Source organism: Magallana gigas, chromosome 1 (genome assembly GCF_963853765.1).
Source record: "Magallana gigas chromosome 1, xbMagGiga1.1, whole genome shotgun sequence".
Lineage (NCBI taxonomy): Eukaryota > Metazoa > Mollusca > Bivalvia > Ostreida > Ostreidae > Magallana > Magallana gigas.
The window spans coordinates 28,017,624-28,030,625 of NC_088853.1; the positions used below are offsets into that span (position 1 = coordinate 28,017,624).

The following is a 13,002-nucleotide window of genomic DNA, read 5'->3' on the forward strand; positions in this document are numbered from 1 at the left end:
TCAATTCATGTTTGAAAATACAAAATCTCACGGATCATATTAAAACCATTAAAAGTTATTTGCTCTTCCTTGCAAAATGTTATCATTTTACTGGAAACATGCATGTGCTTTTATTTTTTAACATTTGCTACATATAATTTCCGTAACTTAAACATCTATTAGGTTTATATAAATATTCGTTACAACGTTTACACAAAAGAGTGTTAAACATAGTGGATAACACTTTTTTAAATATTAAATCGTTTGTTTGAGACCTGGTTCTGAAAATCAAACCGATAAGGAAACAAACCTAATCCCTAATCACACTAAAGACTGAATGCTATATTAGATAAATACAAGTACTTACTACTTAATAGCAATAACTGTCAATCATCTCAAAAATCCATAAATCAAAATACAAATTCAAAGCAGTACAACACAGACCTCTAAAAAGATAAAGATGGGATCAGATGCCTACAAGGAGTAGGCATCTCCGCCGACCGGTCACACCCGCTTCATGTTCATTGTCAAGGTCATGAAAAGCGGAAAAAACCGTAATAAGTCTGGTGTTTAAATAACGGTCTAAGAAGAATAAAAAAAAACGTGTGACAGCATGTATCTTAATGAAACGTTGTATTTACGGACAGGGTCATTGTTTCGACCATTAAATTTGCGTAAAGATGAATATAGTTGATGGTTTTGATATTCTTGTTCCAACAAACTTGGTTGTTAGTTTGTTGTTTGTTGCCTCGTTCAAAACTGTGTTCGTATGTAGAGCATAAGATACATAAACCTCATAAGAAGGTGATGATAGTATATTGCTACGTTAATAAGGGAAGCTGACGATGGAAAAAAAAATCATCACATTTATAATGTACGACATTTGTTGTAAGGTTACCGTTAAGCCTTTTTCTAATAAAATATCTAAATATGAAACAGATGTCTCAGAATCTGTGGTACCTTTTATTTCAAGCTCACTGGGATATATTGATGTAACGTAAGAGTTAAAGTAATTGTTGTTAATGAGTAAAATTTATTATGTTCATCAATTCTTGAAAAGAAACTTTAATCATTAATTCTATTATGAAATATAAAGAAAAACCTATCTGTTTGTTTTGGTTTAATATATTTTGACATAAATGATAAATAGCAAAATCGGTTTTAATAGGAATTCAAACCTGCAAAAAACACACTGATGTAGAGACTCAAGAAGCTCGAGAGCCATTTCCTTCTCAAAATCAACATGCTGTAAATGAACTGGATGAGGAAGGTATGAGAACTTAAAACTTTTCTTTAAATGATAAACTTTGTTTTTCTCAAGGTACACTTGACTTACCATGGTTTGCAAAGATGTTTAATTTTTAACTTTAAATTTCTTCTTCGAAAAGTCGTTACAATAAGTTACAAACATTTGATTACGTTATTTATGTCTGCTCCGTCTGAAATGATATAATATACCATATTTTAACTTAGCCGATAGTTTCACTTCATTAACAAATTCGTTTAAAGTACATACCTGAGGCGTGCTTCTGCGCCAGTTTCACACATTGATTTGGAACACATTTCGAACGGAACAGGTTGCTTTTTGCACGGCACGGTTTGATTTGTGATCGATTCTTTTTATGCATGGTGCAGCCTGCTTATTGCACAGTGTACTTTGCTAAAAATACCTGCATCCTTTGTAAATTGTTTGCGCGCCTTATCACTGAGGTTCACGTGGCCTGAACGCTTTTGCTAGCCCGATTGACGTTAGCAAATTGTAGTTTTGACATTTACTCTTTCTTCATGTATTGATCGAATGAAAAATCACCCCGTTTTTGATACATAGCATAAAACATATGCTTTCAACAAGTGTTTACCCTGATGAAAATAATGATTTTGAAATTAAGAAATAAGATTTCGTATCTGATATGTCTTCTTTTCAATAGCATAGATCTAATTAAACAACGTCGTTTGAAATCACTTGCCCGTAATGAAACGTCAAAACATTTAATTGGCATTTTTCTGCGCATGCCTAATAAGATTGTCAATTTTTTTGTGATTGATATTAGTCTTTGGTGATAGTTTAAAAGGAAATCCTCTTAACATGACCAAAACGATCAATGAGAACACAGCTAGAAGCGTTGGAATATTGCTGTGTGTTTTGATCCTCCGACAGACTGTACATGTATTCACTTTAAATTTGCTGTTTATTTTATCCTCGTCATTGTTTTACATAATAAGCAATCTGAAAAATACTCTATTTTAATGAAATGTTTCTATTTCATAAATGTAACATTAATTTTTATCGGCAACTTAAAACAATCCAAAGGCTCTGATCAAAATTCAACCAAACCGGTAGTGTCTGTGATAATTAGCAAAGGTCAACCAAAGGTCAAGGTTAATTCATAGTTCTTAACAATTTGGAAGTTGAATGGAAATCAGTAACCCTGACGGCAAGACAAATAAATGTGCTTATTTCATATAGGAAATACATTATACTGGTTGAACACTTAGAAGTTGAGTTTTGAAACCGTAGAGGGAAAGACAGTTTTGATTTTGATTGAATTGATAGTACCTGTGTTTGCTTTAAAAGAGATTTTCTTATCATTACTGAAAAGAACAATTTGACTTTTATCGTTTCATTTAGCGTGATTGTTTTTGTTTTTATATCGGTCTGTCGATAATTAAACATGTATTTTTCTATTTCTATATTAAAAATCAAGTCATTCAAAACATGTTTAATTCTTTAAAATTGCTATAAATTGCTCTTGCTTGATTCACGGTGTAGTACCTAAACGGCTGCTATCAGTAAAAAACAGCGTTCCGTATTTTTATTCGAAAATTGAACGGTTGCTAGTTGAAAAAGCATGCACGAAACGCATGGATCAAGCCACAAAATTGTCGAAAAATGTACCCAAACCATGTAAGTGTTTGAATAATCCGTGTGCACGGAACATGTAAGGTATTATTATAATATTTTATAAATGTAGTTTGGAAAAAAATCCTATGAATAACCAAAAATAGAGAAATATCCTAGGTCGGTGACGAACTAAAAGGCTGTTAAAACCAAGTTTTAAGCTGATTTTTTCATCTACAAATCATAGTTTGTTTGTTCTATATTATGAAAAAAAGCATTTATCTATTCTGAATCATTAAGTAATACGAAATAAACAAGAAAGTATATTTTGATCGAAATAATTTGACAACAAATGATTTTTTAAAGTTGCGGTTGCTATTTGAAATACTGATATGTTCGCACCGGCTATAAAATGAATACGATGCACCGGCTACTATATGAAACTTAAATTTCTTTTCCAGATAGAAAAAGAAAATCAAACTTATGGCTGCACAAGCCTAAACAATCTAAAACACATCACACAGTATGTGACACAGAATGTGACAATCGCAACTTCTCGGGCCTTTCCGGCAAGCTCGGAAAAACACCTCGAATGTATTATTTAGGCTTCCATGACAACCCCCCTTTTTATAAAACTTGATATAAATATGACACATTTTACGATCTGTTGAGATGTGAGCTATACTTCATTAAAGTAAACGATATACACTAATATATAACACAGAAGCGACATACAAGATTGTCTAGCCAATACTTATTTTAATGGGAAGCGACTCCATTTTGTATAAAATTCTAACATCCGGTGATGTTAATACATTCGAGGTGTTTTTCCGAGCTTGCCGGAAAGGCCCGAGAAGCTGCGATTGAGAATGTGAGACATCAAGTGCTTCAACGATTGCAACTCCACCAAATCGCGTTCAACCATGCAGCGCTAATCTACGAAATGCACCCTTAAAAGCCATGATTCCACAGTAACCTATGACATATTAAGTCTGTCCAAAGTTACTGTTTCTTTCACCTTTGAGCCATATGTTTTTTAACAAAATACACATAAAGAGAATAAGAAAATTTAAAATCAATTAAAAGAAAAATATTGAATATTTGTTTATGGAGGGTATACCGGGAGATTTTCACAGGAATAAAAACCGATTTCTAATGGAAATTTGTAATTGGAAAATCTGATATCTTTTTCCAATTCGGAAGTGTCTCAGAACACCTTAACATGATTTTCTATTGATATCATATGGGTATCAGAGTTCAAAATTCACTATATATACCGGTATACATCTCAAAAAATGCAAGTTAGAATTTCCAAATTGCAAAGTTAAAATTTTTGCTTCTCGCAAAAATTTATGATGTACTATTGTATACAGGGAAATATTTGCCCGTTATATTTTCGTCCCTTTCGCCTCTCTTGTCAGCGGGCAAGTACTACGCAAACATTAACTAACCTCATGCGGAACGATATTATTTTCATGAAATGTAAAAAATTGATAAAGGATGAACTGTGTACATTTATAGGTAGGTCATACAGGTCTCAACTTCTCGGGCACTGCTAGCTCACATCTCGACGGATAGTAAAACATCATGTATTTAAATAAAATTCTATTAAAATAAATAAAAAAAGGGGGTGGGGTGTCATGAACGACTATGTAATACACGGGACCCCACCCACCCACAACAACATTCACCCCACATTCCCCAGTTATTTTTTCATCATTTATTTTTTTTAATTATATGTTGATGTATTGTATGCTACACTAAAAATTCACAATTAACGCGAAACAAACCTTATATTAAAAATATACCAGTGGTTTATATTTTTTTACACATAGCTTATTTAGCGTTAATTGTGATTTTTTTTTTCTAGTGCAGCATACATCAACTTATAATCGAAAAAATAATTGATGAAAAAATAACTCGGGGATTTAGAGGGGGTGATTAATATCCGGGGGAGGGGGTCCCGTCCCCAAGCACCTATGATACATTCGAGGTGGTTTCGAGCTCTGTTGGAAAGGTTGGAGAGTTGCGAAAAACGTATTTCTAAACGGTTACTATAGAATAACATACATGTATTTCAACTGTATGATTCAGTGCATATACATGGATGTTATTTCATTCAGGTTAGAAAGTGCACATTTCCAATAGAAACCGGTGTCGTTGTCTAATAGTAGCCGTAACATACGACTTATCGAGTAAAATCGTCATAGCTTTTAACAAACAAAGAAAATGGATAATTCTTGCAATCAAACTATTCTGTGTACAAATATTAAGAAATCAGTCGCTTCAATTTTTTAAAAAAAACATTGATTTTGGCGCAATCATGTCCAACAACTTAATTCGACTGCACATGTACCCAAATCAACGACAGTTATTCGCGAAGTTTTAAGTCAATTCTTCATCTTGTATGTAGGTAGCTGGATATTTTAGTGTTGAAATGTGTGTTACGTTCCATAAGGGTTGTCAAGTTTGCAGGTTAATTAAAATCTTTGAGAAAATGAGCATTTTGTTCAATCTGAAAAGAAAAATACTTACTGTGTCGGACATTTTTTTCAGCTAGTAACCGTATAATTTTCGAATAGAAACAGCGAACGTCGTTTTTTTACGGATGGCAACCGTTTAGGTACTACACCGTGTGATTGTTTTCTTAATTGTCGCTCAGTTGTAATTATGACAAGCAAGTTTCTTGATTTTTTTTATTCATGTTATTAGAGTTTTACAGAATTCAGTTTGTTTAAAACACTAGCAAAATAATCTTTTATTGTTGTATTTTCATCACCAACTCACTGATATTTTCATAATAAACCTAGTTTCAATGTAAAGAGAACTAGAAGACAACTTCATTTTATTACACAATTTACGAAAATATTCCCTTTATCGATATTATTTCTTTTCAATTCTAATCCAGGATACATATTTTAGTTGATGTCTTTAATTATGTCGTTTTTAGTTTTCAACTCAAATGTCAGTGAAACTCTTGCTAAACTAAAAATAAAAGATACGATCGATATATTTATATTGAATAGAAATAATTGTCACTTTTGTTAACAAATAGGCTCAAAAAATCAAATTAAACTAGTGCAGCATTTAGTACTCCCATGTCTCTGATTCATTACAAGATAGCACTTTCGTGAAGCTTCCGGGGGTTTAGTTACGCGACATAAAGCGTTTAACTTGTACACCAACTGCTTAAAAAAACGAAAAAATAATTTTTTACCAAAATTATGATCATGTCCCTTTAGTCAAGTATCAAACATCAAGTATTTCATTAGCGACAATAAGAAAACATTCTTATTGCTTTAGCAGCTATCAAAACAAAAAAGATCGGGAATTTCATGGTCTCTGGATCACGGATTTAGGTCATAGGGTGATACAAATTGGGCTACAAATTAAAAGTAAAAAAAAAAAAAGATAATAAATTGTCAATAATGAATTAGATATGTGCTCTATCTTAGGAAATCTACATTGATTTCATTTGCATTGTATACCTGTAAAACAAAATGAATGCATTTTTTGTGCATTATACATGAAGCAATATTATAAAAGATTGACCATTAAAAGACTGCGGGTCTCTCTTAGATTTTAAAGTTTTGGCTCTAGGAGCTACCTGTATGATGTAGAAAATCAAAGACTCCCCCGACTAAATCCCCCTCCTCATATTCATGAATAAATGTTTTTGAAACATCAACTAATAAAAGCGGGATAACAGTCAGAGGAGTCTCAGATTTGAAAAAAAAACACCATAAAGTGGAGGTCAAAATGCAAGCATGAGGCTGACTTGTAAATCTAACGTCTATTGTTGTCAGGTGACCCTCAAGGCATGTGGACCTCACATAATTTGTATCAGTAGCGATACATTTGGAATATTTTATTTTTCTTTATAAATTTAACCTTTTTTTGACTGTCGTTTGAAAATCCCGGACATGCTATAAATCCGAATCTCTATTTAAAAAAGAAGTTTGTGCTTGTATATGTATTTTTTTTTATCAAAGATGCCCTTGAAAGAATTTAGATGGTCTGTGCAGACGCATTAAAACAATATTGTATTTACCGGGAAAGAAAAACTTATGAAATCTTACAGTGGTAGCAACGTTATTGTTGACAAACGCCACGCACGATTCTGATACACGAACGATCACGCACGATACGCGAACGATCACGCACGATACACGGATGATCACTAACTTACTGAATTTTCACGATACACGAACAAAAACGATAAAACACGCAACCGAACGATTCTACACCATTAAAGACGCAAAATCAAAATCTATCTTTAAGATTAGAATTAAGAAAAGGTATTGCTTTAATTTGTATTGCTTTATGTTTGTGTTTTATTGAAAAGCGGCATGTATGGTAGCAATGCACTGTTTTATTTTTATGAGTAAACAATTAACACATCCATATAACACAATATGATGCATACACAAATTAATTTTTTGTCTCCATAATGAATGATAACTTAAGTGTAAATGAATTGAAGATAACTATATGAAATTATTTGCATACGAGTTGACTGTTTATGTAATCCAGTACCCTTACGTACGATTTGATTATGCGGGATAGAGGTAAATTTGTTACCTTGTTCCATAGAATTTTGATTTTAAATTTTGAATATTTTCTTTATTTACAGTACATTATTGATTTATTTCTATTTTTTCTAAATTTTAAAGCGTCTATAAAAAAAATATTTGAAACGAATGTTTACACAGTGAACCAGATAGGAATGCATATCGTATTCTCATTTGAAAGAAAAACGTTGGGGATAATCGTTTAGTTTAAAACGGAGAGTGGGTAAGCCTGGCTGCTTTCATTCAACATGTCGCTCTTGCTAATCTGATTAAAATTATGTGTCAAGACACAATGGATGCTTGATATAAGCTGATTAAAACATTATGCAAAACTAACTCGACCGAACAAAGGATTGAATAAGCTGTGGGAATACTTGAAAAATGTATTTAACCACGAAAGAGAGAATGAATGTTAACAACTGTAAAACAATACTTGTCATTGTTTTAAGAATAAATCCTGACATTCCGTAAAAAAAAGTTACAAAACGAAAAAACCACACGATCACGCACGAACACGCACGGTAAAAAACGCAAACTATTTTTCCTGATACACGCACGATCCCGCACGTAACACGAACGATCACCCACGTTACACGAACTATTTAACACGATTGGCTTGTCAACAATAACGTTGTTACCACTGTAAGCATAAATAAAATTGTATTTATGTATCTGCAAATACATTGATATTATAGTAAATTCATATCAATTATTCAGTGCATATTGGTACTTTGACGGCAATTGATGGTGATGATAACTGCAGAAACGATAAGTTGGGCAGAGGTAATTCTTTTTGTTGTTTATATTAATTAAATTTATTTATTGATAAATAAAGAAAATCCTCAAAAGTATGTCAAATAGCCCCATAAATATGTATATTCAGCATTAATATACTTCTACATGACTGCATTTAATAATTAAAAGGAATTTCAATGTGTATTCATATAAAATACGTGTATAAATCAAATTGATATATAGCGTAGGTGTTAAAAAGTATAACCTAATGATCGTGGGTAGATCCCAATGGCTTTTTATACACAAAGATTAACCGGAAAATACTATTGTTAAAAGTTCATAGTTCAGAGTATTTGTAACTAATTAATTATCATTTATAATAAACTATTTTCTCTAGATATTTTAACAGAATTACTATCGGATCAAGCTCTCATCAAGCAATGGCAAGAAGACAACGAATTTTTTGTTGAAACAAAAGCGAGTAAAGAAGTGGAAAGACTCATAAATGTTCAGAATATTGTAATCGTCATTGGTCACTCTGGGTCTGGAAAATCAGCTACCATGCACCATATTGCACTAAAATTTAGAAGTCAACGTTGGACGGTAAAACCAGTTTATTCTGTTCTAGACATGATACAGACTATAAATTCATCCACAAACATACTAGAAAATAAAGTCATGTTTGTTCTAAATGATCCAATCGGCAAAGAGTCATTTGATGAAATAGAATATACCATTTGGAGAAAATATGAGGAAACTTTAAAAGCGTGTTTAAAGGAAGTCAAAATTCTGATGACGTGTAGGAAATATATTCTGAAAGACGATAAAGTGACAGGACTTTTGAAAAATAGATCAAACATCGTAGACATAAGCAATGACCAATTTAAACTAAGTGAAAATGAAAAAGAACAAATTTGGAGTAAGTACGCATTCAACAAAAATGTATCCAGAGAAGAGTTATCAAAAATTGTTCAAACAGAGGCGTATTTTCCATTATTGTGCAAATTATGCTCTAGCAGAAAAATCAAAGAACACGAAAAACTAAGATTCTTTACAGAACCCGTCGAGGTTTTGGAAGAGGAAATAAATATTTTTAGAAAATCATTCAAAGAAAAATACTGTGCTTTAGTTCTTCTTGTATTGTTTAACAATGATCTTTGCGTTGAAGATATACAAGAATCCTCAATATCAACTGAAAAATATGGCCTTGCTTTAAAACTGTGTGAAATGCATAAAAACACAGCACCTCATACTATAGATGATGCTTTTGAAACTCTTCAGGGATTTTTCGTGAAGAAAATTATCGACAATTATCATTTTTACCACGACTTTGTGATGGAAGTTACCACTTATGTTTTTGGAAAAAATTATCCTCTGCAAACAATAAGATACGCAGACGTTGGTTTCCTCAGAAAAAGGGTAACATTAAAATGTTCTAACGATTACAGTAATCAGTTCAGTATACATTTAAAAGACAAATACATTGAAGCATTAGGGAAACGACTTTTCGAAGATATTTTTGGAGAACGCTTACTTGATGTTGTACTCAATCCTTGTTTGAAGAATGAAAAAATAATTGATATTTTTATAAATGAAATGAAACATCATCCAGGGAAATTAAAACTGTTACTTGAAAAGAAAAAGGTTCAAATTGATCATGAAGAAATCAATCAAACGTCAAATCATTTCTTTTTATCTAAACTTAGATTTGTGAGTTTAGAAGAGAAAATATCGCCTCTAAGTGCTATTATTATATTTTGCGACACAAGATTGTCCTTATATTGTCTTAATGCCTTGCGACAGAATCAAGCGAATTTAATAGGAAATTCCATTTTTTCTTCTGTTTGCTGTAATGGCTCAAAAGATGTTTATGCTATGTTTATAAAAGATCATATCAAAAAATGTATGGCAGAAAAATGGAAGTTTCTTTATCCAATACATATCGCTTCTGCGTTTAATAATAACGAACTACTGCGTGAACTGCTTCATAACGGCGCTGATGTGAATCTAAAAACTACCAATGCAAATTACTGGACTCCCTTAACGCTAGCAGCTGGAAGCAGTACGGAAAAAAATGAAGAAAATGACACGAAAATTTCTCATTTAAAACGAAAAGACACGATAGAACTTTTATTGAATGAGGGAGCAGACATAAATTTATGTAAGGAGAACGGAGCCAGTCCTCTCTATATAGCTTGTCAGGAGGGACACGATGACATTGTGAAACATTTGCTGGTGAAAGGAGCAGATATAAACTTATGTATGAAAGACGGGGCCAGTCCTCTCTTAATAGCTTGTAAAGAAAATCATGAAGACATTGTACATAATTTACTGACTAATGGTGCAAACATTAACATTTCTATGAAAGATGGGACAAGTCCTCTCTTGGTGGCTTGTCAGGAGGGCTATGAAAACACAGTGGAGATTTTGTTGCAAAATGGGGCAGATATGGAATTGCGTAATAAAAACGGAGACAGTCCTTTTCATAAAGCGTGTGAACTCGGGCATAAAAACACCGTTCAACTTCTACTAAATAATGGAACAAATATAAATGCATGCACAAAAAATGGAGCTAGTCCCTTCAATATAGCTTGTGAACATGGGCATGAAAATATTGTTCAACTTCTACTGAGTAAAGGCGCAGATATAAATGTATGCACAAAAGATGGATCCAGTCCTCTTCATATAGCTTGTCAAAACCGACATAAAAACATTGTCCAATTTTTACTCAGTAATGGAGTAGATATAAATGCATGCACAAAACGTGGAGCTAGTTCTCTTCATATAGCTTGTGAAATCGGACAAAAAAGCATTGTACAAGTTCTACTGGATAATGGAGCAGTTACTAATTTGTCTGATGAAAACGGTGTCAGTCCTCTTCATATGGCTTGTGAACTAGAACATGAAGGCATTGTTAAACGTTTACTGACTAAAAAAGTAGATATAAATGCATGCACAAAAAGTGGAGCCAGTCCTCTTTTAATAGCTTTGGAACATGGACATGAAAGCATTGTTAAACTACTACTTAGTAAAGGCGCAGATATAAATGTTTGCTCGGAAAGTGGAGCAATACCTTTTCATATAGCTTGTCAAAATGGATATATAAACATTGTACAACTTCTACTAAATAATGGAGCAGATATAAATGCATGCACAAAAAATGGAACTAGTTCTCTCCATATAGCTTGTGAATATGGACAAGAAAGCATTGTACAACTTTTACTAAATAATGGGGCAGATACTAATTTGTGTGATGAAAACGGAGTCAGTCCTCTTCATATGGCGTGTGAACATGAAAATGAAAGCATTGTTAGACTTTTACTGACTAAAAAAGTAGATATCAATGCACGCACGAAAAGTGGAGCTAGTCCTCTTTTTATAGCTTTGGAACATGGACATGAAAACATTGTTAAACTACTACTTAGTAAAGGCGCAGATATAAATGTTTGCCCGGAAAGTGGAGCAACTACTTTACATATAGCTTGTCAAAACGGATATAAAAACATTGTACAACTTTTACTAAGAAATGGAGCAGATATAAATGCATGCACTAAAAGTGGAGTCAGTCCTCTTTATACAGCTTGTGAACATGGACATGATAGAACTATTAAACTTTTACTGAGGAAAGGAGCTGATGCAAAAAAATGCATAAAAGATGCGTGTGAACATGGACAAGAAAGCATTGTTCAACTACTACTGAATAATGAAACAGATATCAAATTGTGTAATGAAAAAGGGGGCAATCTCCTTCATTTATTTTGTGAGGAAGGAAACGAAGGAATTGTTCAACTACTACTTAGTAAAGGGGCAGATATAAATGCAGGCACGAACAGTGGAGCCAGTCCACTAAATATAGCGTGTCAAAACGGACACCATAGCATTGCACAACTTCTACTGAGCAGAGGAGCAGATATTAACATATGTAAGAAAAATGGACCAAGTCCTCTCTATATGGCTTGTCTACGTGGATATGAAAACATCGTTGAACTGCTACTGATTAATGGAGCAAACATAAATTTGTGCACAAGGTTCAGACTCAGTCCTCTCTATGTAGCTTGCCAAATTGGACATGAACGCATTGTAAAACTCCTATTAAGTAATGGAGCAAATATCAATTTGTGTACTGAAAACGGAGTGAGTCCTCTATGTATAGCTTATCAACAAGAACATGAAAGCATTGTCGAACTTCTACTTAATGAAGGAGCAACATAAATCTACGTATTATAAAAAGAAAGTCAACATCTACAAGAAAACCACACAAAAAAAGAAATAAACTTCCTTAAAAACATTATTTGATAGCACTTATATTCATATAAATTTTAAGACAAAAATGCGTTAATCAAAATTATTTGTAGTAAAAAAGCAATGAATTTACAATCCTTATTAATATATCCCTGAATCTTTTAGCTCTTCATAGTAGGTTCAAATAGAATACAAAATGACACAACCCCCGTAATAATTTTAATGAACCCCCAAATATCATATATGTTTGTTATCTTTAAAGAGTAAACATACATAACTATAAGAACGCATTGATATATTTTTGATACAACAGATAAATATTATATTTAGTTTTTTTTTAAAAAGAATCATATTGTTTACGATAGTTGCAAGAGAATTGTTGGATTTCAAGTAATATTTGCAAGATATGCAACAAAAAGAATCAATGGAAAATATAATTGAATTATATTGTTAACATAGATTGAAAATGTCGTCTGGTATTTGTAGCTTTCGCACAGCAGCATAGTGTGACAATAATGTAATACATTATTTGAAAGACTGTGACAAAACAACATTATGACATCTGAGATAGTTGGCTACTAACTTTAAGGGCATAAACTTGCCAGAAAGATATCTGATTCTGTGCAGCGCTGGTGT

At 32.6% G+C, this 13,002-nt stretch overlaps 1 protein-coding gene across 1 annotated transcript in view; it reads left to right on the forward strand.

Moving 5' to 3' along the window:
• Positions 1-12,672, forward strand: part of LOC136269885 (uncharacterized) — a 28,478-nt gene extending 15,806 nt beyond the window's left edge. The window contains exons 7-9 of the mRNA XM_066065557.1: positions 1,148-1,249; positions 8,107-8,172; positions 8,522-12,672. Of these exons, the coding sequence (XP_065921629.1) occupies positions 1,148-1,249; positions 8,107-8,172; positions 8,522-12,336 (3,983 nt within the window). The 3' untranslated portion in view covers positions 12,337-12,672. The remainder of the gene's footprint in view (positions 1-1,147; positions 1,250-8,106; positions 8,173-8,521) is intronic.
• The last annotated feature ends 330 nt before the right edge of the window (positions 12,673-13,002 follow it).